The 25995-nt window shown below is 37.7% G+C and overlaps 6 protein-coding genes and 1 pseudogene across 8 annotated transcripts in view; 1 reads left to right on the forward strand and 6 right to left on the reverse strand.

The window, feature by feature from the left end:
* Window positions 1–327, reverse strand: part of LOC104739226 (PTI1-like tyrosine-protein kinase 1) — a 3394-nt gene extending 3067 nt beyond the window's left edge. The window contains exon 1 of one of the 2 annotated variants that reach the window (XM_010459509.2): window positions 62–327. The gene's annotated coding sequence lies outside the window, so the exon portion shown is untranslated. Of the gene's footprint in view, window positions 1–42 lie in introns of both variants that reach the window. The other variant, XM_010459510.2, reaches the window with a different exon arrangement.
* On the reverse strand, window positions 1368–3325 carry LOC104739227. Its single transcript, XM_010459511.2, has 5 exons — window positions 3237–3325; window positions 2453–2939; window positions 2226–2365; window positions 1965–2128; window positions 1368–1866 (listed from the first exon to the last, which is right to left on the reverse strand). The coding sequence occupies exons 2-5, from the start codon at window positions 2910–2912 to the stop codon at window positions 1650–1652; spliced, it is 981 nt and encodes a 326-aa protein (XP_010457813.1). The 5' UTR covers window positions 2913–2939; window positions 3237–3325; the 3' UTR covers window positions 1368–1649.
* LOC104739228 lies at window positions 4690–6683 on the reverse strand. The gene is made up of 2 exons (XM_010459512.1): window positions 6525–6683; window positions 4690–6285 (listed from the first exon to the last, which is right to left on the reverse strand). The coding sequence occupies exon 2, from the start codon at window positions 6004–6006 to the stop codon at window positions 4945–4947; it is 1062 nt and encodes a 353-aa protein (XP_010457814.1). The 5' UTR covers window positions 6007–6285; window positions 6525–6683; the 3' UTR covers window positions 4690–4944.
* Window positions 7076–11139, forward strand: LOC104739229 (annotated as a pseudogene).
* LOC104739230 lies at window positions 11333–12964 on the reverse strand. Its single transcript, XM_010459513.2, has 4 exons — window positions 12457–12964; window positions 11847–12362; window positions 11702–11761; window positions 11333–11591 (listed from the first exon to the last, which is right to left on the reverse strand). Exons 1-4 carry the CDS (start codon window positions 12560–12562, stop codon window positions 11572–11574), a joined length of 702 nt encoding a protein of 233 aa, XP_010457815.1. The 5' UTR covers window positions 12563–12964; the 3' UTR covers window positions 11333–11571.
* LOC104739232 (pentatricopeptide repeat-containing protein At1g06710, mitochondrial-like) lies at window positions 13761–18851 on the reverse strand. The gene is made up of 5 exons (XM_010459515.2): window positions 15727–18851; window positions 15345–15514; window positions 14715–14874; window positions 14394–14578; window positions 13761–14305 (listed from the first exon to the last, which is right to left on the reverse strand). Exons 1-2 carry the CDS (start codon window positions 18667–18669, stop codon window positions 15470–15472), a joined length of 2988 nt encoding a protein of 995 aa, XP_010457817.1. The 5' UTR covers window positions 18670–18851; the 3' UTR covers window positions 13761–14305; window positions 14394–14578; window positions 14715–14874; window positions 15345–15469.
* On the reverse strand, window positions 19046–25877 carry LOC104739233 (ribosome biogenesis protein bms1-like). 2 transcript variants are annotated; one of them, XM_010459517.2, is made up of 18 exons: window positions 25662–25877; window positions 25411–25557; window positions 25221–25311; window positions 24990–25108; window positions 24610–24800; window positions 24311–24521; window positions 23605–23845; window positions 23079–23398; window positions 22618–22777; window positions 22282–22481; window positions 21844–22193; window positions 21431–21518; window positions 21140–21358; window positions 20772–21011; window positions 20100–20309; window positions 19768–20016; window positions 19478–19681; window positions 19046–19382 (listed from the first exon to the last, which is right to left on the reverse strand). In XM_010459517.2, the coding sequence occupies exons 1-18, from the start codon at window positions 25791–25793 to the stop codon at window positions 19221–19223; spliced, it is 3534 nt and encodes a 1177-aa protein (XP_010457819.1). In that variant the 5' UTR covers window positions 25794–25877; the 3' UTR covers window positions 19046–19220. The 2 variants fall into 2 exon arrangements, with proteins under 2 accessions (XP_010457819.1, XP_010457818.1); XM_010459516.2 differs by having other exon boundaries at window positions 21431–21524.

Genomic DNA, 25995 nt, shown 5'->3' on the forward strand with positions numbered 1-25995 from the left:
AAAAAAAGAAAGAAAGAAGGAAAAAGAGAATAATACAATTACCCAGTCTAATCAATCTCACCTACAAAACTCGATGTCCCTCTCAATCTCTCTGGAGCTCGTCGTCTCCTCCGCGATGATGATGATGATGATGAGAGAGAGAGAGAGGGTTGCTTGATGGAGACGAAGGGAGAAGGGAGAAGGGAGAAGGGAGAAGGAAGAGAGATGGAGGGAAGGAAATGGCCAAAAAGAAAAGAAAAAAAAAGCAAAGTTAACAGCTTTGGGCGTTTTTCTTGTAATCTCTCTTCTTCTAATCCCTTCTTTTTTGCTCTCTCTCTCTCTCTCTCTCTAATCACTCTCTTTCCTCTGCTTTGTTGTTTCCTAATCATTTTATTTTTAATTTCCAGATATGTAAACCTTATCACCTAATCGATAATTATATAGTATACAACCTGACCACCAACAACTAACTAATTATCCAAATTTTTCCTCTCATTTTGCCAGTCAATGGTCATTGTTTTAAATTTGAGTATTTGACTCTCAAGTCTTTACCAAGTTTGTACTAAGATTTTGGAAATGTTCAATTTTATAAAAAAGTTTGACCTATAATTATCCTTTACCATTAATTAATGTTTATTTCTTGAAAGACCATTTTGGGTTTTTTTTTAAATATTTTTGTTGATTTCTTTCTCTTAATTGAAAAGTACCATTATCTAGCATTTTATAAAATTGAAATCATATCAAATCCAAGCAACTGTAAAGTGTTCCAATGCCAGAAACAAAGCATTAACATATATCCAAAATAAGCCAGACATACATATTCAGTACTGAGCGGTGGAAAGATCTGATGTTTTTTATTCAGCGAATATATTATTATTAGTATTGATCTATATAAAGTTAAGTGTTACACTCTCAAGTATGTAAAGACTAAAAAGGTTGCTTCCCAAATGCAGTGATAAACGGATTTTACAAGTCCAAGAGGGTAGATGATGGTATGAATATCTTCTGCGCAATGTAAAAGATGGAGGGTAGGCTTACTGAAGGATGTGGTGACTTTGGTAAAGGCAACTTCTCTGAGCTCTTCAAGTCCATTGAAGAGTACGAGAAGACTCTTGAAGCCAAACAGCTTGTGGGATGAACAAGAAGAAGAACCAACTATAAAGGATTTGTAAATATGGTAAAAAACTGTTTTGTATTATCAAAACAATATGTTATCTTTCCATCTCAGTTTTTAAAAAAGATCAATAATAACATCCTATCTTAGGTTTAAAAACAATTATCTAAACGTCGCACAGCACTTCTTCCACTAAATTTTGAAAAGTACAAAAATAATATTTGTAGATAAGTCAAACATCCTTACTTTACAGTAAATAATATTTTAACACCGGTAGATAAATAAAATAGATGTCACACAAAGATACTAGTATCCGGATACAATTAACTTTAAAACAAAACAAAGCGAGACTTAAATAAGCATAAGTTATATTATAAGTGAACCCAACTCTTGCCGACGAGACTTGAACAATAAGTTATATAATAGAACAAGCCGGCAAGAAGTAGAACAAACCACCATTCACAGTTTTACACCAAACCAAAAGGAGTCAGAGAAGAACAACACCAAGGGACATGTACTCTTCTTTTTCACGTCCTACCCTTCTTGTAGTTACTACTTACTTTCGGTAGTAACTACTCTTCCGTGTCGGTAGTAAGCCTCCCCTTCTTGTAGTTACTTTCGGTACTCTGCTTGTAGTTACTTTCGGTAGTAAGCCTACTCTTCTTGTAGTTACTTTCGGTAGTCTTCTTGTAGTTACTTTCGGTAGTAAGCCTACTCTTCTTGCGGTTACTTTCGGTAGTAAGCCTACTCTTCTTGCACTTTCGGTAGTAAGCCTACAATGTTTTAGTTTACATCAAGAAATCAAAAGATTAGAAATCTCAACGTTTTCAGATAGATATTAAAACAGGGCTTTTGGCTGCTTTTCACTCACCCTAATTGTAGCATTGTCTGGGCAAAAAGACCTTGAGTTTTACTCAATATTGTCCTGCGCACTATGGTTTTAGGAGCCTCCACGCCAGAGTCAGATTTCGAGTGAGATTCCGAGTGAGAATTCGAGTCAGAGTCAAAGGTGGCATCTGTATCCCAGAGGGAAAACTGCTTGAATCATCAACTGGACATGGGGATTAGTAAGAGTTTGTTTGAGTAAAAAGTAGTTAGACCATGAAAAAACTCAGCTAGGATGCCTAATTACCAATTGTTTATGTTGCCGAGTAGAAAGATGGGTGAGAAAATTTTCAAAGCCGTAGCCACGAAGACCATGGCACACATCGCAATCCCAAAAGGAAGGTTTACCGGTTTCACCGCACTTTGCCCCCTCGAGTACCCCTGGATCTGTGGGAATAATTAAAAAAAAATTAGCAGCGAGTTCAGCAACATAATCCAATCAGAATTGAACAAGCCAAAGACACACAAACTCACCTGCCAGAAGCAAGTTATCTTCCCAGAGGCACTTTTGATCTTGAGAATTACGTGCAAACAGTAATGTAGTGTAGTGTCCCTCCTTACGTAACTTGTCAACATGCGTATAGTAGAATGGCTGAAAGCAGTTTGGTGGAGCGGATAGGAACACCATATTATCGGTGTCTGGAGCAGTACTATAAAAGTCAATGAATAGACTCATAGCGTCTCTGGGAGTGCAGCCCACGTTCTTAAGAGTGATCCCAGTAGAATAGAGGGATTCAAGGATGCCAAAGGGGACCTCTGTTAGTACGCCAATGGCAATGATGGTGACAGGACCAGTGTAGCCTAACTTCCTCAAATTCCGTTTGATACTCGGACCCACCCGACGAGCATCATAGCCATCGGGGACCGGAAACCTCTTTATGTCCCAATATAACGATACTGGGGCCGCAGCTGCCTCCTTCGCAGGCTTCTCCATTGTTCAAGAATCGAGACTTGCAAAACCCTAAAAACAAAAACAAACTCAAAACCGGGTCTTAAATCTAGAACGGGAATCAATCAAATATCAGATAAGCGTTCGGAAAGATAGATCATAAATTGAGACGGTTAAAGGGCCGATATAGATATAGAGGAACACGGCCGTAACCGTTTCGATCAGAAATACAACTTTTCAAACCGTTTCGATCGCAAATACAACTTTTCAAATACTTGTGTGGAAATATATAACTTGTAGGGTTCTACCTACGCAATTAATCGATGAATTTTCTGAGAAACATGAGATTAAGGAGCGAGAATTATTTACCTGAGAGAGATTATAAGCAGCAGATCTGGGTTTGGTTGGATCTCGATATCGACTAGACTAGGGTTTCGAAATCCCTGATCGAAAGAGAAGATAAGTTACAATTGCCGCAGCCAAAAATATATATAGGGTTGAAAATGGGCTTCGCTTTAATGGGCTTACAGTTTGTATGTCGGCCTTTACCGTTCACCAATCCTAGTGTAATTTTAATTTCAATCAATACCATAAAACTATGTCTCCATAGGAGCATCTCACAACTCAGCTTCACTGACACCTCAATAAAATATTCAATGAATGAAAACATTTCAAATAATACAATTCATCATACATTATATCAACCTATAATAAATCTACTTTATTCCATATCATCTTTTTCCTAAAACTTTATCTCATTTTATTGGGCTTATTTTAAAATAAGTGGCCTTTAAATTTTCCACAAAGAAAAATGAAAATAATGCAATGAATTATTGTTCTCTCTCCGATGGGAATCGATAAAGATCATGATCTATGATTCTAATGAAAAAGTGTAATCTTGAGGGGAAGTGGGAAGCTAATCGATCTCTGCAACTAAATTAGTTGTTTTGAACTCTATTCATCTCTTATAAATTTTCTTGGCAATGGGTGGTTAAACTTTTCAAGAAGAGTATTTTCAGTTTATTTAGTTCTGAATTGTACTGCTATCTCATATTGTTTAGGTTAGCAACTTGGATCGCTATCAAATTTTCAGAATTGATGAACTGGTTATCGAAATTGTATGTCCTGGTTTTTTGTTTTGTTTGGATTATATTCTTGGTGAGTTGTTTCCTCTGGTTTTTCCTGATTCGTTCGACAAAAATAATAACAATGTTGTTTGTCTATTTTACTTAAGATTATTTGATTAAAATAATGATAAAATGTTAGTGATAAATATAGGAAAAAACAGATAAGAAATTTTAATAATTTTGCTACTTGATATCAAACCACTTGCACTAAATTATGTTTTCAAAAAATTCAAATTATATTTTTGTATTAAATAGAAATTCGAAAACAACCTACAGTTATCTTTTAAAGTTTTTTTTTTTTTTTTTTGTATGCTGGCAACACTCCTCGGGTGGTAGGACTGTGTCTGAGTTTTTGCCTGACCATTTAATTATTAAATCATTTTACGAATTAAATTCCGCTCTCGTTTTGGGGAAATCGGTTAATTCATACCCGTACATCTTTGTTATGTTAAATTCATACCTTGACTATATGACTGTGCTAAAACATACCTCCACTCTATATTTATTTAAATTACATATCTAATCTCAAATTTTTGTGCTAAAACATACATAGGGACTAACACCGTTATTGTACCGTGAAATGTAGATGACGTGGAATCCAAGTGGCAACAACATTGTTCGTCATCTTCTTTATCTCTCGTTTATGTGTGTAATGGTCATGGTTTCCTTTTGTTTGTAATAAGTTTGTAATGACATAGCATTAATATTGAGAAAAAAATCCTTAAACTCAAGTGTATTAGCAGCAAATAACCATACACTGAATGCATTACCAGCAAAAAAAAAAATGAAAAAATCATCCCTAAAAGTCTAAAACCTTTAAAACCGACTGCACTACCAGAAAAAGAAAAACCATACCTAAACATTTAAAATCTGAGACTCAATCAAAAGAAACCTCTTAAAATATGAGACAACATGCTTGACGGTGTTTGTCTTTATGATGCTTGACTTGTTTAGGTTGCTTGAGAGGCTTGTGATGGCTGACTTGATTGACTTGTTTGGTTTATTTGGCTTGGACCAGCTTGTGATTGCTTCTTTGGTGGCCTTTTAACCGGAACTCCAATGTTGTTGCACCTCACTATATTGTGGCCTGCTAATCCACAACGCCCACAATGAAGTTTCATTCCTTCTCTTGTCAGTTTTTTCTGAGCAGGTTCTTCTTCTTCATTCCCTTTCTCATTCTTCTTCTTTTTTTTCTTCTGTGGTGACTCATTTTTCCCCTTGATTCTTTTCTGCTTCTTTTTGGGACCTTTATCTGCTTGTCTTGGTGGTGGTTGAAGTCTAGATTCCCCGGACTTTTCCCAAAAACACATTCCATTCACTCCCATTAGTGTCTCATTGTATTGCTTAACCCATCTTGTAGTCAAATACCAATCTGAGACAACAAAATCCTCAGGTTTCAGCTTTTTCTTCAATATTATACGCAGTACATGTCGACAAGGTATCCCAGTCATACTCCACCTCCTACAAGCACAAGTTTTAGCATTCATATCAACCCTAAAACCTTGGCCATGCTCAGTTACTTCATAATGGCCATTACCACAAGGAACCACTTGACAATACAACATGTGTTTTTGTTCTTTTGTAATGGTGGCAGCCACTTTCAAACTAAACTTTCCTTGATGACTCATAGCCTTCTTCTTCCTCATTGCATTACGGATCATACACTGTCGTCTAAGCCTCTCCAACATCTCTACTAGTGGCATCTCGCGTGCTTGGTTGATTGCATTGTTGTAAGACTCAGAAAAATTGTTGGAGACATCTTCACACATTGATGCACAAGTAAAGAAAGCACGGCTACAGTTGTGCGGGTTCTTCATCATCAATGCATCATACACACCTTTTTCAAAATTCTTTAATGCTAAGATGGCTCTCTCATCATCACCACATCCTTTGACATTTTCCCATTCATCACCTTCACCATAAGCTCTATTATCATCACCTTCACCATCAGCTCTATTATAAACACCTTCACCATCAGCTCTATTGTTGTGAATAGCACCTTCTTTCTCCATGTTATTCTAACAGCTTTAGTGATATTTTCAGGTATACACATTCTCTCAACTCCATCAGTTCCATTACACATCATCTTCAGATCCGATAAACTCTCAAATGGAAGTTTAAACCAAATCCTATGCTCAGACAAAGACAACTTCAACGAATCCACCAAGTTCTCCAACATTGACTCCGGTTGGCTTTCAAGTTTGTGAATTTCCCCTCCATCATATGTAACAACACCGCTGCCTGATACATTAAACTTGCTGTTGTGATAGATCTGGAAAGTTGCATCAGAGCTGAAAAAATACAAAAAAAAAAATCATGGTTTTTAGATATCTTGACATTTTATCGAACAGTTGGTATTCAAGAATTTAACATTGGGTCTACTTAAATAAAACTGAAATTTTCAAAGAAACGCTAAGTCAATTCATTAAAACAATACAAATATGTAAGAACTGCATCAAAATTTGGTTTATAACTCAAGAAAAATTGAATTAATTCGATTAAAGTATCTCTAATTTAGAACGAGAATTACCTCATCTTTTGAACTCCCTTAACAGCCAATATTGAAATTATAAGTTTTGATCGCTCTACTTAAACCCTAAGAATCAAAGACACTCATATTAATTTTTATCACTTGAACGTAGGTTGAGTCGCGATGAAGTATAGCAGATTAAGATGATAAACAGAACACAACAGACGTCATATTCTCTAAAATTGTATTTATGCGTTTCTTTACAAAACGACATCATTACCACGTAGATTCCACATCATCAATATTTCACGACACAATAATAATGTTAGTTCCTAAGTATAATTTAGCACAAAAATTTAAGATTCGATATGTAATTTAAATAAATACAGAGTGGAGGTATGTTTTAGCACAGTCATATAATTAAGGTATGAATTTAACATATCAAAGATGTGGGGGTATGAATTAGCCGATTTCCCTCTCGTTTTGTAAACTAGCATAGTTTTAAATTCCGGTCAGTACGATTCGATCCCTTACCGACTTGAAATAACCGGTTCTTAAAGTTTGTGAATAGGCGTGAGATTCTTTTTTTCTTTTCCCGGTTCAAATTTCAAAATAAATCCTCGAATAAAGTGCCCTAATCCCGGCGAGAGAGTGAGTGTTTTAGCGACGGAGAGAGATGGCCGGATTAACGAGAACAGCCGGTGCTTTTGCGGTAACTCCACACAAGATCTCCGTTTGCATTCTCCTGCAGATATACGCTCCGTCGGCTCAGATGTCTCTCCCTTTCCCTTTCTCTTCCGTTTCTCAGCACAACCGTCTCGGCCTCTACTTGCTCTCTCTCACTAAGGTTTCACTCTTCTTCTTCTCCCTTTTAATTGCATTTTCTTATAGGTTTTCTGAGGTTTAATTCAGCAATGTCTCGTGTGTGAGTTTCCTGGCCCGTCTCCTATACTCGAATCTATGCTGTTGTGTCGAGTTTCCTATGTAGATTTATCGGACGGAGTGTGGATTTTGTGTGTTAACAAAATGTTATTTTCCCTGACGAGATTGAGATATTCGTGCTGCAGTCTTGCGATGATATATATGAGCCGAAGCTGGAAGAGCTCATCAACCAGCTGAGGGATGTTGGTGAAGAGATGGATGCGTGGCTTACTGACCATTTAACCAATAGATTTTCTACTTTGGCTTCACCTGATGATCTTTTGAATTTCTTTAATGACATGCGAGGTTAGCTGCTTAAGGTCTGTTTTTTTTTTCTTTTTCTTTCCCCGTCATGTTTGGATCTTATGAGTTATAATTTCTTTGGTTGTAGGAATACTTGGGAGCCCTGATTCAGGAGTTGTGCAAGACGATCAGATTATTTTGGATCCCAACAGCAACTTGGGAATGTTTGTTCGTCGTTGCATTTTGGCATTTAACCTCTTATCGTTCGAGGTATTGTGCTTTTTACGTTTTTGTTGTTTTTTGTTTTATCTTTGAAACTGGATAGTAGATCTATTGTACAAAATGATGTTTAGTCTGAGGGTTTTGCTTGAAGGACTCGGATTTTAGATATGTATGTGACGTTTGCTTGTTTTTTGACTCACTAAGATAGAGTAGTTTTCCAGGCTAGATCTATGTCAGAAATAAAGTCAGAATCTGTCATACAGCAACGGGCTCTTGTAATATCCCGTCTACATTCTTTACCTTGCAGAAACACATAAATAAATGTTTGAAAGAACCGTCCATTTCATTGATATGTGATTCCCGTGCAGGGAGTTTGTCATCTTTTTTCAAGCATTGAAGATTACTGCAAAGATGCTCATTCAAGCTCTGCTCAGTTTGATGCATCTAACAATGAATCATTAACACAATATGATCAGATGGATATGGAGATTTATGCCATTGATAAAGCAACCGAAGAACTAGAGCTTCAGAAAAATGCTAGTGGAAGCGTCCCTTTTCACCTTCATACGCCTGAAGCAATATTCAAGGTATCACTTCTGGTAATCCCGTACTTTTGCTCAAAGAAAACTTAATATTTCTCAGACTTTCCAGGTGCTAGAAAATATTGAGTGGATAGACTTTTATATTCGTGATCAGGCTTTAGATGCTACTTTCCTTTCTATGTTTGGTAACATGTTTTTGCTAATGCATTTGCATTAGTGGTAGGATCACAGTTCAACCTGTATCACACTTTTTTCCGAACACTTTGGAAGTGTTTTTATGAAACTTTTTTTTTTTTTTTATGAACAGTTGCAAAGATATTTCCCTACTCTAACTAAATTAGTTGTCTGCTTTTGTGGTTTTGTTTCGTTCTTATGTTTTGGCACTTACTTGTTTTGTAAGGCTCTCAATGTTATATAAACGCACAGAACAAATGAAACATGCAGGTTTGCGAGTTTCTCCGAAGGAATCGTCAAGAACCGGCAAGAAAATTACAGAAGCTACTCTAGTTGCTAGTGCGTCATCAAGTACAGTTGTGGGTACTCTAGTAGATGAATCATTATTCCTTCGGACAAATTTGCAGATAAAAGGTTTTTTAATGGAACAGGCTGATGCAATTGAAACGTTAAACCTCTATTTCTTTTGGTAATCGATATATTTCTGTCAAAATTACTGCTAGTTCTAAAACTTCCATCTCCTTGTAATGTCAGCCATGGAAGTTCAAGTTCATTCTCTTCAAGTTCGATTGAAAGTTTCCTTGAGCAGCTTCAGAATTTAGCCCCTGAATTGCATCGTGTAATGTTCTTGCTTCTTTATATTTTACTTTGCATTTGATTCAGAAGTTATATATCCTTTGATTGTTTTAATATTCTTACATGTTATGTATGGCATGCAATGATGCAGGTTCACTTTTTGCGCTACTTGAATAAACTTCACAGCGATGACTATTTTGCTGCTTTGGATAATCTCCTCCGTTACTTTGATTACAGGTAATCTGTAGTTTTTGCTGTTGTTATCTGTTTCCCCAAAAAAATGTCATAATTATCGTAATATTACTGCTGGCTGCTTATCGCTTGCATGTGACTCCTGTAAATATCCAGTTTTGTTTGCCTGTTAGATGTTTGGCACTAAGAACTTTGTTTCAAACATGAGTTGGTCCATGTTTCATTGCCTTAAAGTGCAGGGACTGAGGGATTTGACTTCAACTGGTTGCAGCATGCATGGAAGGTACGAGCTTGCGTTGCTATGTTTAGGAATGATGCATTTCTGCTTTGGGCATCCGAATTTGGCCCTAGAGGTGAGCACTATTTCTTTTGATAGTTATATTGCTAAAGAATTGTTCTTTACCTTTAAAATACTCCATGGATGGACCACATTGTACATCGGGTAGTTTATTGGGAGTCTAATAATAAGTAATGATCATTTTTTATGTATCTTGAGTGTGTTAACCTCACAGTATTATTCTCCTTGATAGATTACTTGAAATTATAGTGAGCTTTTTAGATCATACTTCTGTGTCTATACAAATTTTATTTTTCAAGTTGAAAACTTGCCCTTGCAAGCAGTGATTTGTTTGCTATCTATCTCACTTCATAATTATAAGTGATCTCACTAGACATGATATAGGGTCTTATCATTGTTTGGTTTGCGCATAATATGGTTTCTCCCCAACCACAGGTTTTAACAGAAGCTTTGCCTGTGCGTGTATCGCATCAGTTATATTCTCACTTTATTCATCTGCTGCTACTCTGTTTATAGTATATTTTGTATAAGGTGGTGTGTTCGATAACTACCTGCAGGACATGTAGTTATATGAAAGTTAGTTTTTAATGTTTTTAAACCACAGAGTCCTGCGACCATTATTGCTGTGTCTCTTAATATACTCCTGTATTTAAGAGCATCAGACTTAATTTACAGTTTTACATGATGTTTTACCGCTGATAGATAGATATATGTAACTTCCATACTGATGTAAAGATGTCCCATCGGGTAGTGCCGTCTTAGCAGATGGCATGCCCTGGGAATATATGGTATGGAACGTTGTGTATCCCTGACCCTCATATCTTTTGATGCACAAAGAACCAGTGAATTATCACAGTGCTATAAATATTTAGAGAAGTTCTTAATAGAACGTGAAAGATGTGAACATGTTAGGGAATTCTAAATTCTAAATAAAATGCATCTTCTTGATATGTTGCTTAAAGAACATCATAAAACCAGAAAAGCTGATTCATCTGCTGCCCTCTGTGATCATTTAGTGCATTGCTTGAGGGTTATGTAGATAATTTTAAACGCTTTGAAACTGTATAAACCATAAATTTGGATATAGAATTTGAACGGAGGCTTTCTGTTGTGCTGGAATTGTTGTTATCTCTTAAGTCAGCCGTTCTAACTTTCTTAAGTCAACGAATGTGCAAAGAGGTAGGAGGCATGGCATCAACAGCCATGGGTGTAGACATGGAGCTGAAAGTAGAAGCAAGTCTTCGCGAAGCTCGGACTTTTGCTTGCAGCAAAACAGTATAGCCAGGTTTGTAGTAAATCCTTATTGACAATCTGTTATTAACTCCATGTGCAATCTATAATCTCAGTCCGGCTCTGACTTACATTGCAGGGTTCACTGGCTTTCACAATCTCAGCTGTGCTGGCTAACAATGATGAAATGGTTCTTCTACCGATTAACGAGCCGGTTCACGGGACGAAGAGGAAGAGTCAGATTCAGACTTATCTGGAACACAACGAAGGAGCAGGGCTACAGCATCTGGCTCTGATGAGTGAAGACATATTCAGGACTCAGAGAGAGATAGAGGAAGAGAAGCAGCGTTGGAGGATGTGTAATTAATGTAGAACTGTTTTGTATTATCAGAACTGATTACTGTATGTCTTTCCATCTCATTTTAAAACAAGATCAATAAAAAAAAAAGGATGATGACTCGGAGGTCCAATGCCCAATTGGTGGCGATCAAACTTCTTAAAACACACAACCAGATATAGGGTTTTTCAAGATACTTCTTAAACAGAGAACATAAGTTCCACAACAAGAATAAAGTTGAAAAGACAACAAAAATAGGGGTTTTTCAAGATACTTCTTAAACAGAAGATAAGTTCCACAATAAGCCTGAAGTTGAAAGACATTTAGCTCATCTTCAGAGTGGCTCCTCTAAGTCCAACATAGGCCGTTTCCTCAAGGCCGTTTCCCTGAATCTGAATCGGTGGAAAAGGGGTGGAAAAGGGGTAATTCAGCAAAATAACTCGAGAAGAAGAATTCAACAAGACTGTGAGAGGTGAGGAACATAAAAACTAAAAAGACAGACCTGCCAGAAGATGTGTATCATCAAACCAGTCACGGGATAGCTTAACAGTGTCTCTAGGACCTGTTTCAGGAAACTAAAGACTTGAGACTATTCCATTACTCTAGGAAGGAAATCTAGGAAGGTAAAAGGATGGGAAGAAACTAACTGTAGGAAGAGAGGGCTTCAAGGAGGATGTCATGAGGGAACTTTGATAGTGCGCCAGTGATGGTGATAGGACCAGAGTAGCCTAATTTTTGCCGTGGTTTCTTGAATGGTCCCAAGATGTTCTTCAGAGTCCTGTTACAAAACATAGTCGAAGGCTTCTTCGGATCGGTTCCTCCGCCTTTTTTAGATCCCGGACCTCCACCTCGGCCATCTCCACTTCCGTCCCCGTCCCCAGATTCGTCGTCGTCGCCGCTAGTTCCCCCTTGAGCCTCTGACAAAAAATCTTCCCAGGTTTCCCTTCCCTCTGCCTCAAAATTTTCGATAACTGAATGAGTCACGTTCTTCGGACAAATGAGGAAGATGTGAATATTTTTCCCCGACGCTCGAACCTCTTCAAGAACACGCAAATAACCCTGGTCTCCAGCAATTAACACGAGGAGTTCGTCTCCTTCACTCTCTTTAAGCCACTCTCGAATTTCCTTCCTGACGCGATCGTCTGATATTTGACGAGTGTTGGCTATAGACCAAACAAACAATTAAATAAGAACAGGAACTATTATATAGTTAAATAAGAACATGAAACCAAATTAGGGAAATAAAAAAAAACTTACCTATTTTGCAATCGTGAACAACAATTCCCGGTTCTCTTTGGAGGTTCTGATAAGTTCTCCACCCAATTTTGTCACTGTCTGTGGAATCGGAAACGACCATCTTCATCCACAACTCCCCCCCACTATAACGGTGCCTACTCAAAATTGCTTCTAAGGTAAGGTAGGCTTGATACGGGATACGTCAAATTTTCGTGGGAGTCGGGTATTTTCGTAATCCCACCAACACTTCACTTTTCTTTTTCCTCTTCTCCTCCTCCTCTCAGCTTCTTGCCTCTTCCTGTCAGTCAAATTTCTCAATTTCTCGAATAACTCTCTCCTCCTCTCCCTTTCCTCCGCCGAATCCTCCTCTCTCTGTCTCTTCATATTCCGCTGATTCGCCGGATCTTCACGAGATTTAGGGTTTTAGCTAACGGATCGCCGGATCTTCAGGATTTTAGGGTTTTAGTTAACGGAGATCGGGGTTTTTTCTTTCCTTACAGATTTAAAAACTAATAAAATCAAAGGAATATCAAAGAAAAAAATATATTACTAATTTAAAATTGGACCATTCAAAAGCATGTGCTTAATTAAATTAGTATTTTACCAGTGTTTCATGTATATTGTTACAGACAAAAGATATGTATATCTAACTACATTAATAAATTACTTAGCATTAGTATATATATATATATATATTTTTTTTCTTTCTGTTTGCCTCTTTCATTTAATTGAATTACACAATTAAATTAAAAACATTTATTAGCCAAATCCTAACAGTTTCTCTAATCACAGACTCACAGTACACTTACAGATGGATAATGCAAATCCGAATCCAAAACTCACGACATACAAATTAGTCCTGGACGTTCAGGCATTCGGTTCGGTTCCGGATATATTCATTCGGTTCCGGATATTATGGATATAGGAATTTAGGATACATTCGGTTAATTTACTATTTCGGTTCGGGTTCAGTTCGGTTCTGGATATATTTTTAAAAATATTATTAAAATAAAATTTGATTATATTTTCACAAATATATTTAAAAACTTCCTGATATTTAGTTTATTAAAAATATTTTGGTATTTTGGTCTAAACACATAAGGTTTTATGAAGTATCAAAACTTTGATGTGGTGCCACATCACACGCTCAGAAACCTGTAGAGGTCTTTAGTTCGATTATTCGGATCGAACTTATTTGCCCTTTGATTAATACAAATCTAAACTTTGATGTGACATGAAACTAAAAAGACTACCCAAAATTAAAACCGAATCATTTGGTTCAAAAAGCACTTGATAATCTAAGGAGTATTCAAGCGTTAAGAGTATTTCCAAAATTTTGGGATTTTTCGAGAAAATTGTGATAAAATAATTCCAAGTTAGAGGAAAAAAGCAACACAGCAGCAGTGAACAAACATGGAAACAGAACTTAAAGCATCATTACACAGACTTGGTAGGAATCTCTGGTCGGGAGCAACAAAAAAAAAAAAAAAACTCAAGGCAAGGTAATTAAGAAATTAATCATGGCTCTTTTTATCTTCTTCTAAGCCAGCTTTTTTAGCCTACGCTCAACGACTTCAGCATCTTCATCCTCATTTTCAGATGCATCTGATTCCATGTCATCATGGCTTTTATGCTCGTCTCCCGTCTCAAGATCCTCAAAATCACCATAAAGTTCATCATCTTCTCCCTCAATGGCAGTACCTGAATTTTTGTCTCTCAGAGCAGCTTTTGACCAATCCCCCGTGGTAAATCGATCAGGAATGCTCTCACAGACGTCTTTCTCTTTCCAATTCTTAAGGTAACCAGAATTCAGAAATTTAGAACAATCCTCTGAGTTGACATAACCCGCATCCCATCCACCACCTAAATTCTGGATTTATATGGATAAAAAAATGATTGAGACATTCCCAAGAACAAGAAAAGATGACTAAATATTGTATGGACTTGAGATGACAAACCTTGCTTTGTTCTCCTTTTGGCTTAAAGAATTCTTCATCATCACTAATGTCATGGTTCTCATTTATCAAGGGAGTAGCTAATGATCCCGATGCTCCATACACAATGTCCATCAAGTTAGGGTTCTTCTTTCTGGCATTCTCCTTCAAGGGTGCTTTCCACTGTGATATGTTACCAAAGTCCTTATCTGACAGACCATGTATGGTCAATGTTTAGGAACAAACGAAATCTTAAATGACAAAAGACAATGTACTTTCTCAAGAAAATCTAATGCCCAGGACATCATCAATACGCAAGTAAATTTAATCGTAGAAATAACATACCATCTATCTGATAATCCCCTGGTGAATCAGAAGCAGAGTCATCTCCACCATCTTCAACTTCATTTTCGTCCAATTCAATATCATCTGCTTCATCAGAGTTATATTCATCTAAGTCCGATTCAGCATCGTCTGCTTCCTCAAAATCATCTTCATCTGAGTCCTGCGTCACATACAGCCAGACATGGGGACAACCATTTAATTTTGAAAATATAATCAGTCGACATCAAGTAGATACTGCTTCCCAAAATATTTTTCACTACAGGGATCCCACTATAATTGCGATTGACCTAACCTACTTCAATGTTTCACCATTTCTTTCCATATTGTTACACAAACTAATGAAAATGAGAAAATTCACAGACTAACTCTCATTTTCATAGTCACCAGTATCATACAACTGAAGATATGACTGCAATAGTAAATAGAAGCATTACAAAGCTTTAATGCAGTTGTAGAGTGTTTAAAGGAGGCCATTCAACTCTACTGAGAGTCATTAGAAGTATACATTTACACATCATGCTCAAAGCAGATGCTGCATACATAAAACATATGCATGTCTCTAATTCAAAGGAAAAAGACATATTTTAAAGTAAATTTTGAAGCTATGTCATCTAAAATCAATGGACTTACAAAGAAGTTTGGTCCAACAATTCATTGCGCTTCATGCATTATCCTTCTAACCTTCGAAATTTCAGGGTTTGACTAAGAGGCTCGATATTAGGATGCACCAACTAGCTGAGCAAATCACATTATGCCTAAGTCCCATCAGATGTTTTCTTTTCTTCTATCCACTGAATTTCCTGCATATTTGAGGCAATTTAGCATTGAAATACCAGAAACAAACACCAAGAACTACATAAAACAGTATAAACTACCTTTTGTTCCACTAGATAATTTAGTTCTAATAAAATCTACATAGATTCAACTGAACATTGCAAAGAAAAACAGCTTGACTAAAATTAACGATTGCTGCACTTTTCAAACTCAGAAGAAAGAATCAAAGAGGACAAACCATATGAGATATAAAATCTAGAAGTAAAAGTGCTTCATCGATCTTGCTGTTTCGGAAAAGTCCCTTGATAAGACTACAGGATGTTTGCATCTCCGGAATGACACCTTTCTTCGTCATTTTTGAGAACAACTGAAAAGCTTCGTCCACTCTATTAGCAAGGCAAAGGCTTTCAATCAACGAATTATATGTGCTACTGTAGTCAACCAAAGTGGCTGAAAATGTTGCAACCTCTTCAAGGAGCCTAAGAGCCATTTCCAGCCTTTGAGCTTTAATAAGATTATCAATTAAAAGCCTATATACAGAAAGAAAAGGAACAGTATCATCCTGGCCTATCTCATCAAGAAGCCCTATAGACTCTATGAACTCTTTATTGTATCCTTCAATGAGTTTGCGATATCCGGCTGCGTGTGTAGGCCAATGTGTCTGTTTCATTTCTTCTAGAAGATGCTGGGCCACATCCAGCACACCATTTTTGCAACAATGATCTATCAAGACCCTATAAGTAACATAATTTGGAGCAACACCTTTGGAACCCATCCGCTCTAAGAGCTCAAGGCATGTGTCTATTTTACCAATCATTCCAAATCCATCAATCATCGCTGTATATGTCACAACATTAGGCTGACACCCTTTTTCTTCCATCATTTGCATAAGCTTATAGGCTTCATCAGTTTTACCAATCTTGCATAAGCCATCAATCATCTCAGTGTATATAACCACATTCGGCGCACAGGAATTCTCAAGCATCTTAGACAATACTTTTGAGGCTAAATCTTGGCGCTTCACTTTGAAATAACGATCAATCAGAGAACTGTAAGTATATAAGGTCGCGGGGAATCCATGCTCAGACATCTCAGTTTTCACTTCTTGTGCTTCGTCTAGTTTCCCAACCTTACAGAGTCCATCAATGAGAGCATCATATACAATCTCATTCGGTTCACAACCTTCCATAGACATAGCATCCAACAATTTACGAGCTTCTTCAACCCTATGCGACTTGCAGAAACCATCCAGTAAAGCTCCATATGTAACTACATTCGGCCTCTCGCTGTCACCATCATACTGCTTGAAGTACATATCTACATCTGGAACATCTTTGCTGCCACACATTCTTTCGAAAATCTGGCAAGCTTTCTCCACTTGTCCAGCTTTGCAGTGGCCATCAATTAAGGCAGAATATGTAACAATATTAGGGAGACACCCTTCAGACAGCATCGTTTCAAACAGCTCATTAGCATAGCTGACCTTCTTAGCCTTAAGATAAGCATGGATAAGAGCGGTATATGTGACGACGTTAGGCGTGCAGCCAACTTCTCTCATTTCATTGAACCACTTACGAGCCTGTTCAATCAGACCAGCTTTACAAAAGCTATCTACCATAATAGTATACGTATAGACGTCAGCAGCAAGGCCACCCCTTTTCATTTCTTCAAACAACAGAAACGCCAACTCCATTTTCGAAGCATTACATAAATAACCAAGGACTTTGGAATAGGTACTGGTATCTGGTATAAATCCCTGACCAATCATTTCACGGATAACATTAAAAGCCTTTTCATATTTCCCAGCACTACAAAGACACCGTGTGAAGTTACTGACATTAATCTTATTCAGAACAACCCCTGTAGCAAGCATTTCACTATAAGCTTTCTCAGCTAATTCCAACAGATCACAACTAAGCGAGTCTTTGTCACAACAAATACTCCCAATCAATATATTGTAGACAACATATCCTGGCATGTGACCACATTTAACCATTTTCTTTAGCAATTTGTATGCATATGAATGATCTCCTGATGTGCAGTAAGCATGTACAAGAGAATTAAAAATCTTGGGACTTGGATAACAACCTTCCACCATCATCATATTAAGCACCCTTTTACACCTGCCCAGCTGTTTTTTGTTCAAGCATCCACACAGCAAAGTTGAATATGTTACAACATTTGGAAGACAGGAAGTAGCTCGCATCCTATTCAAGAAATCCATAGCCTCTTCAAAAAGCGAAGCTTCACACAGACCAGATATCAGTTTTGTATAAAAGACAGTATCAGGGACAAAATTTTCAGTTTCCATCAATGATAGAGCTTCCCTCCACTTTCCTACTTTACAGAGAGAATAAGCAAAGCATCTAAGTGTAAACCCATCCATCCGAAGATTTGCAAGAGACATTTCCCGATGAACCAAAGAAGCAGAGTCCAAACGATCGGCCTTGAGAAATGCCTGAATCAAACAATTATACGTAGATCTCGAAGGTCTAAACTTAAAATCCTTGAGTCTCCCTAACTCCTCAAGTGCAATGCTAAAGGAACCATTCCTGCAGTGTTTCCTTACCAAGACATTAAGAAATTCCCCAAACACTTCCTTATCATCATCTCTAATCTGTTGCAAGAGCTCTTCCGGAATATTTTCGTCATCATCACGTACAATCAGGTCAACCAAAGCGTTATACACAGGTGGAGTATGCTTATAACCAATCTGCCTACCTGCCCAAACGAAGAAGCTGATAACATCAGAAGGTCTCTGTATCAAACGCAACACCTCAATGACCAAGCTCTCACTCAGTTTCTCTCTAAATTGCCTGAGAAACTTCTGGGAATTGCTCCCAAACACATCGCCGCCACCAGAAACAGCCTCTGCAATGGCTTTAGCATCATTAGAGGATTGAGTAATGGGCACTGCTACTACATCAACAACATTTCCAGAGTCCACAAGAAGAGAATCATGCAAAAAGGAAAACTCTTTAGTCAAATCCCGCGACTCAGTTGGGGAGAAAGGATCGTCGAATCCATACATTTCGTCAGGCGGAGGAGGAATGGAGATAAACCTAGCCGTGAGGTAACGGCTACAGGTGAAAACTCTGTGGAGAAGAGAGGAATTGGTGGAGAATCGAATCAAAGGATGGTGTGAAGGAGAAAGAAGACATCTTACGACTGTTTTGTTCATCGCTATCGTTTAAAACCGATAGATACAATTTAAGGGTTTAAAAAGAGGGTTTAGGGTTTATATCTGAAGAAGAAGAAGAAGAAGAAGAAGAAGAAGAAGAGAAGTCAATTTCAGGGGAAGATGACGATGTTCCCCACTTCTTCAGTTCTTCCCACCCATTCCCTTTCTCGCCTTCTACTAATTATGTTTAAGTTACACAATTAAAACATTTATTAGCAAAATCCTAACAGTTTCTCTAATCACAGTACATGAATAATTTTATTTTGCTGCACTTACAGAACGGATAATGCAAATCCGAATCCAAAACATTCTATTCACAACATAGAAATCTACACTTTGATGTGACATGATAATCCTCTGGTTCAAGCGTCAAAAGTATTTCCAAAATTTTTGGGATAGACTGGGATTTTTCGAGAAAATTGTGATAAATAATAATTCAGAAGTTGAGAAAAAAAATCAATACAGCAGGCAGTGAACAAACATGAAAACAAAACTTTAAGCATCATTACACAGACTTGTTTGGAATCTCTGGTCTGGAGCAACAAAAGAAATTAATCATGGCTTCTTCTACTCTTCTTCTTCTGTTTATCTTCCTCACGATATCTCTCACGTCTCTCCTCTCTCCTCCGTTTCTTATTTATTTCCTCATTCTTAGCTTTCTCTGCTTCATACACTTCCCTCTTCTTCTGCGCCGTTGCTTTTTTCTTCTTCATCTGCACAATTATTTTTCTCATCAAGTCAGACAAAGATCAATCTTTTTTTTTTTTTAAATGCATGATACTGATAGCTAGTTTCTTCTAAACATTACCTTGTGCTGTTCAAGTAGCTTAAATTGCTGGATGGCTTTATGAGCTTTTCTTTCTTCCGGTTCCATTACAACAGCTCTTCTCGCATCTAGCGACTGTCTTTTCCGCCTCGGTATATCCTTCGGTTTCGATTTAAACGGTAGATCTCTTTGTAGACTCTTTGATATCTTTAACGGATTGAATTTCTTTGGCTTTCTTTCGATTTTCTGCGAAAACGAGATATTAGTGAGATCGGCGCTCCTCCCACCTACACAATAATACTTTTAATTTTAATGGGGGCATTTTTTTTTACCTTGTAGAGTGAATCCTTATTCACCGGAATAGGAATATTCAGCTCTCTACGGAGTTCTCCAAAAGTTTTCATCCCTTTCCACGTCTTATCGCGGGATTGCAAGGCTGTCGTTAGAGGATTGTAAAATTGTGGAACTTCCACTGTTGTCCAAGCCCTTAAGAAGACCATGTCGCTCATACGGATTTGATCTTCAAAGGTACACCTCGCAATCCCTTCTTCAGCATTGTTATCGAGCATATTTTTTCCAGCCTGAGAAAAAAGGAGGTTGTTAGAAAACCAGAGAGCCAACAAATGAGGAGAAACTAGGAATCATAAGGAGATCAAAAGCCTACCTTTTTAACTTGTCCTCTAATGCCACTAACTGTTCGGACAGATGAACCTTCAAATCGAGCTATTTCTAGGTCAGAAGTGAACATGTCTTTGATAAATGCAGTCTTTTTCTTGATCTTGCAGGGAGTCCCAACAAGCTTGATTTTCTTTATAATACGGGCCTTGTGATTATACTCAATAACTACAGAAGTCGCTGTTATCCTAAACCCTGCCTGAAGCACACACCAGAAGAGCTACTTTAGCAGGAGAAGAGTACAACAGAACTAAACAGAGCAAACAACCAATAAATTCCCCGTTCATCATATGTAGGCCATTTGGGGTTTCTTACTATATAACAAATAAATTTGACCACTAATGGATGATGAACAGTTACATGATATCTCAACACTAAACAATTGAGCAGAATGGATATATGGAAGCATATTATATACGAAGGAACTCTCATTTTTAAGTTGTGATAGCGGTTATAGGAGGAAGAAAGCATCTTATACTTTTTTCTCACATGCAAGTTTCAAAACACTTAATATGCATACGTGTTCACCATTGGTCAGTCACACTACCCTTTTGAGAAGATGCACTAAGATTTACCAAAGCTAGATACTCGACCACAAAAGTTGAAACAAACTCAAGGGTAAACTGGGATCAAACTCAAACAGCATAGTGCGTTCAAATACCTGATTATTTGACAGATTCTGGAAAGCGACAATACCGGTGTCGGGTGGAGCAAGAGGACCCCAGAACGTAGCAAGGCAGTGCATGTGTTCTGGAGTATACTTGAGCATTCGATGTCTGCCATTGGGATCTTCAATGGCATATATGGGAATAGTCTGATAGCGTCTCCATCCGATCGACACAATGATAGGATCTCTAGTCTTTAGTACTTTCTTGTGCCACCTATGTCTCTTAAACCGGGTCTATGTACAAGGATACACATAATACAATAAGCATCGTTCCAATAAAAAAATCATGTTCAACTACCTTTATATAAGAAAAATATCATCCTACAGCTCATTTTGGGTCAGAAGAAAATTTGTAGCCTTACCTGCATATATCCAGCATTGTCCTCGCCGTAACCAATACCTCCAACCAGAATTGGATGACAAGGATCAAAGAATTCAATCATCTCATAAGGAACATTGTGAATCTCCAGCCTCAAGTATGTTCCAGTCCGGAATCCTTCTAACTTAATTCGAGTTTCCTCGTCAAGATCATCGAGTTCTTCCTTATTCCTCTGTTTTATAATTTCAAGCTCTTCCTTCATCTGCAAAGCAAATAAACTGAGTTTAAAACAGTCGATAAGATACCTTAGCTGCCTGCAGCAAAATTTACTTACTTTATCAAAGTATCCTGGTTCCTTGGCTTGACTAAGTGGATTGTTCCCATCACCTTTATCATTGTCATCCTCCTCAAACTCGGATTTCGTGCTTGTACAAAAAAAGTTAAGGTTGAACCAAAAGTAACTTGTCAAAGTGCAAACTGAAACAGTAGCATAAAACCTAATATGACATATAAGACATGCAGAGAAAGAATAACAAAACAACAGCAACCATCAAACTCCCTGACCAAGAATGATATATGAACTTAGTGACCCATTTGCTTAACTAAGCTAGAATTTTTCAACATATTTTCAAGTAAGTTGTTTCAGAGAATAATAAACACAGACAGCAGTAGATAACTTGTTGGCCTAACACAGATGAAAGACGGCAAATGATAAGTTAAATGATGCCATTCGGGTAAAAAGGATATTCGGCATCAAACTTTGCTCGGCGAGCCAGCTTTTTTAGCCTACGCTCAACGACTTCAGCATCTTCATCTTCATTTTCAGATGCATCTGATTCCATGTCCTCATGGCTTTTATGCTCGTCTCCCGTCTCAAGATCCTCAAAATCACCATAAAGTTCATCATCTTCTCCCTCAATGGCAGTACCTGAATTTTTGTCTCTCAGAGCAGCTTTTGACCAATCACCCGTGGTAAATCGATCACGAATGCTCTCACAGACGTCTTTCTCTTTCCAATTCTTTAGGTAACCATAATTCAGAAATTTAGAACAATCCTCTGAGTTGACATATCCCACATCCCATCCACCACCTAAATTCTGGATTTATATGGATAAAAAAATGATTGAGACATTCCCAAGAACAAGAAAAGATGACCAAATATTGTATGGACTTGAGATGACAAACCTTGCTTTGTTCTCCTTTTGGCTTAAAGAATTCTTCCTCATCACTTTCTTCATCATCACTAGTGTCATGGTTCTCATTTATCAAGGGAGTAGCTAATGATCCCGATGCTCCATACACAATGTCCATCAAGTTGGGGTTCTTCTTTCTGGCATTCTCCTTCAAGGGTGCTTTCCACTGTGATATGTTACCAAAGTCCTTATCTGACAGACCATGTATGGTCAATGTTTAGGAACAAACGAAATCTTAAATGACAAAAGACAATGTACTTTCTCAAGAAAATCTAATGCCCAGGACATCATCAATACGCAAGTAAATTTAATCGTAGAAATAACATACCATCTATCTGATAATCCCCTGGTGAATCAGAAGCAGAGTCATCTCCACCATCTTCAACTTCATTTTCGTCCAATTCAATATCATCTGCTTCATCAGAGTTATATTCATCTAAGTCCGATTCAGCATCGTCTGCTTCCTCAAAATCATCTTCATCTGAGTCCTGCGTCACATACAGCCAGACATGGGGACAACCATTTAATTTTGAAAATATAATCAGTCGACATCAAGTAGATACTGCTTCCCAAAATATTTTTCACTACAGGGATCCCACTAGAATTGCGATTGACCTAACCTACTTCAATGTTTCACCATTTCTTTCCATATTGTTACACAAACTAATTAAAATGAGAAAATTCACAGACTAACTCTTATTTTCATAGTCACCAGTATCATCCAACTGAAGATATGACTGCAACAGTAAATAGAAGCATCACAAAAAACAGATCAAGCAAGTAGATGACCTTTGCATCGCTCCCACCAATGTCATCCTTGAAGACAGCTTTCCTCCTCAACCTTCCACCATGAAACTCAGTTACCTGCTTTATTTCGTTGTCACTACCCTCTACATCCTTTTCATCATCCTCATCATCTTGAGACTCCTCGTTGTCAGAACCTTCCGGTGAAGATTGATACGCATCTTCAGCCATAACTTTTGTTTCTGAGCTGGCACTGGTCTTTTTGCCAAAAAAGTTAATGAATGTCTTTTCCAGTTTCTCATCAACAGAATACTTTGTGTTCTGCAACGACTTTACCAAATCTTCACCAACATCTCTGCCCTTTCCTGCCAAGATAAAAATGTCACTATCAGAGATGCTAGAGCACAAAATGTGAGCAATATGGCTTTCTATTAATGATGTAAACCAGATTCTAAATATGTAGAAATTCTATGAACATGAAATGAGCAAGACACATAAAAGAGACTACTGCAGATACATATACAATAGAACAATTTTATGACAATCAAACTTGGAAAACCCCATAAATAACCTTTATTAGTAGGTTCTCCATTTCCATCTTCAGTTTTAGAGTACTGAACTTGGTGATCATTTATGTTGATGTAAACAGCATCTTTGTCATACAGAAGATCTCCAATCCCGGACATAGGAGCATAAAAAAGCTTATCCCTGTCCCTCAGCCCCTTTCGCTTGCCAGCTGAAGGTAAAGGACAAGGATCAATTAAGGCAGTCACCCCAGCTAAACTGTAGTCACCAACTCCAGCAATATGAACCTGGAAATCATAAGAAATTTTATCAGATGCCTGTTCAACATGATAAGAAAGGTAAACTGTAACAGCTAAAATACCATTTTGTACACAAAATCACTCAATTAGATAAAGAAGCAAAAACAAATTCATTACAAAGCACAGTATACAAATTTATGCTCTTCTTACAACTTCATTCGATATGGGAAAGCTATGTGTCAATAAAACGGGTTACTTTGATGCAATAACTAATTCGAAATGCTGTAATATGTGAATCGCTAGGAACCAGCAAGGAAGACCGTACAGATAACATCAAATCAGCTCATCTCTAGGCTCAATTTATAAAATGGTCTTTTCCTAAAATTCAAGAGTATTTTGCGCCACATACTGTTAAGCAAATAAATGGCTCAAGGAGTCAGGCCATAGAAAATTCAAAATGCCAAGATGAACCAGTATCTAAAGACAATGATGACAAAACATCTGATAACATACCTTCATCCCTTTTTTCAAGTTACAACCACGTAGGTAACCATACAATGTGATATTTCTATCGCATTTTTTATCCATCTGAACTTTCTCGGGAGGGGTAACATCTTCCATGCGATCAGCCAACACATAAGGATGTGATGTTCGCCACCTTATTGGCTGAGGCTTGACAACAGATACAAAGCGGCGGAGGTTGTGAACTTCACGCGGTGTATACCTACAAATAAAAGATAAACTAAAGGTGAACCTCAAACGCTCCTTGCACATGTCATCCATGTTGGTGAAGTATCATTGAAAATACTTACTTCCCATGAATGAGACCAGATAGATAGAACAATTTAGCTCCTTTACATATTTCGGTCCAAAACCGATCCTTGAGAGACTTTTTTGTTCTCCTCAGCTTGCTTGCATCCTTGAAGTTATCAAGGTGTGTGAGGACACCAATAACTCTAGGAAATCCATGCATTTGCATAATATTGAGGAATTCAAAGGTTTCCTGAGGGTCAAACAGATTAAAAGACAAATTACTTAACATACCTTGGTTGATATCATTAACAAATGTAGATTACGAAAATAGGTCCAACAGTGATCTCGTATATAAAAGAAATCTTCACAAAACAACAAGCAAAAGACATGATGCAAAAGAAAATTATTAAACCATAACTCAAGAAAAATGGTTTCTCACCATCTCAAAACCATAACTCCCGTCTACCACAAGCAAGGCTAGATCAGCAACCTTTGCACAATCCACCATTCCATTGATATCATTTGGGCACTCCACAAACTGATACCGCTTATGCTTACCTGAATCCATGACAGACTAACATGAGAACATGAATAGATTCCAAGGCTAAAAAATCACGACAGTTGCATACAAAAAAAAAAAAAAAGAAAAAGAAAAAATGCAGGACAGAACCTTCTACAATGGTAATAGGTCCAAGAACCTCCGGTACATTCTGCTTGGTGAATTCCTTCACAAGAGACTTAATCACGAGAGACTTTCCAACCTACATGACCAAAACAGTGGAAAGAAACGATGGATTCAGGTAAGAAGCAAATCCGAAGAGTGAAAACGCCACAACAACAACAATATTAAAACACAGTACTCCTGGGGGGCCTTGAACAACGACGACGAAAGGAGGAGGTTCGTTATAAGTACGATCAATTGTCGGGACATGAAGTCGTCTTTGCTCCTTCTCCATAGCGTGAGATTGCGCTTTCTTCGCCTTGACAGCCGATTTAAAAGCAAACGCCTGCACAACCCAAGTACAATCGATTTTTCCAATCAGCGAAAACAAAGACAAAGAAACGAAGAGGGGACAAGTAGTAGTAGTAGTAGTAGTAGTAACTAACTCACCTTAGGGTTCTTCTGCTTGGTAATGGGGATACCACGCTTCATCTTATCGATTGCAGCTTTCTTCTTCATGGTTGGACCTGCTTGGCGAGTCCTATGTGACCTGTGAGACGGCATCAATTCGTCGGCGGCCATGGCGTGAGCTCAGAAACGATGAAGAAGAAAGGTTTTTTCTTTTTGGTGGCCGTCGAGAAGTATACGAATCAGGAGGTAAAGAGAGAGAGATGAAAAACCCTTACTGTATAAACCCTCCAATTTCAATTATAAGACGGTTTAAACAAACAAACCGTACCCGGTTCGATTTTAATTTGACATTCTAATTTCACTCCGGTTTAAT

This window comes from Camelina sativa, chromosome 14 (assembly GCF_000633955.1).
Source record: "Camelina sativa cultivar DH55 chromosome 14, Cs, whole genome shotgun sequence".
NCBI classification, from domain to species: domain Eukaryota; kingdom Viridiplantae; phylum Streptophyta; class Magnoliopsida; order Brassicales; family Brassicaceae; genus Camelina; species Camelina sativa.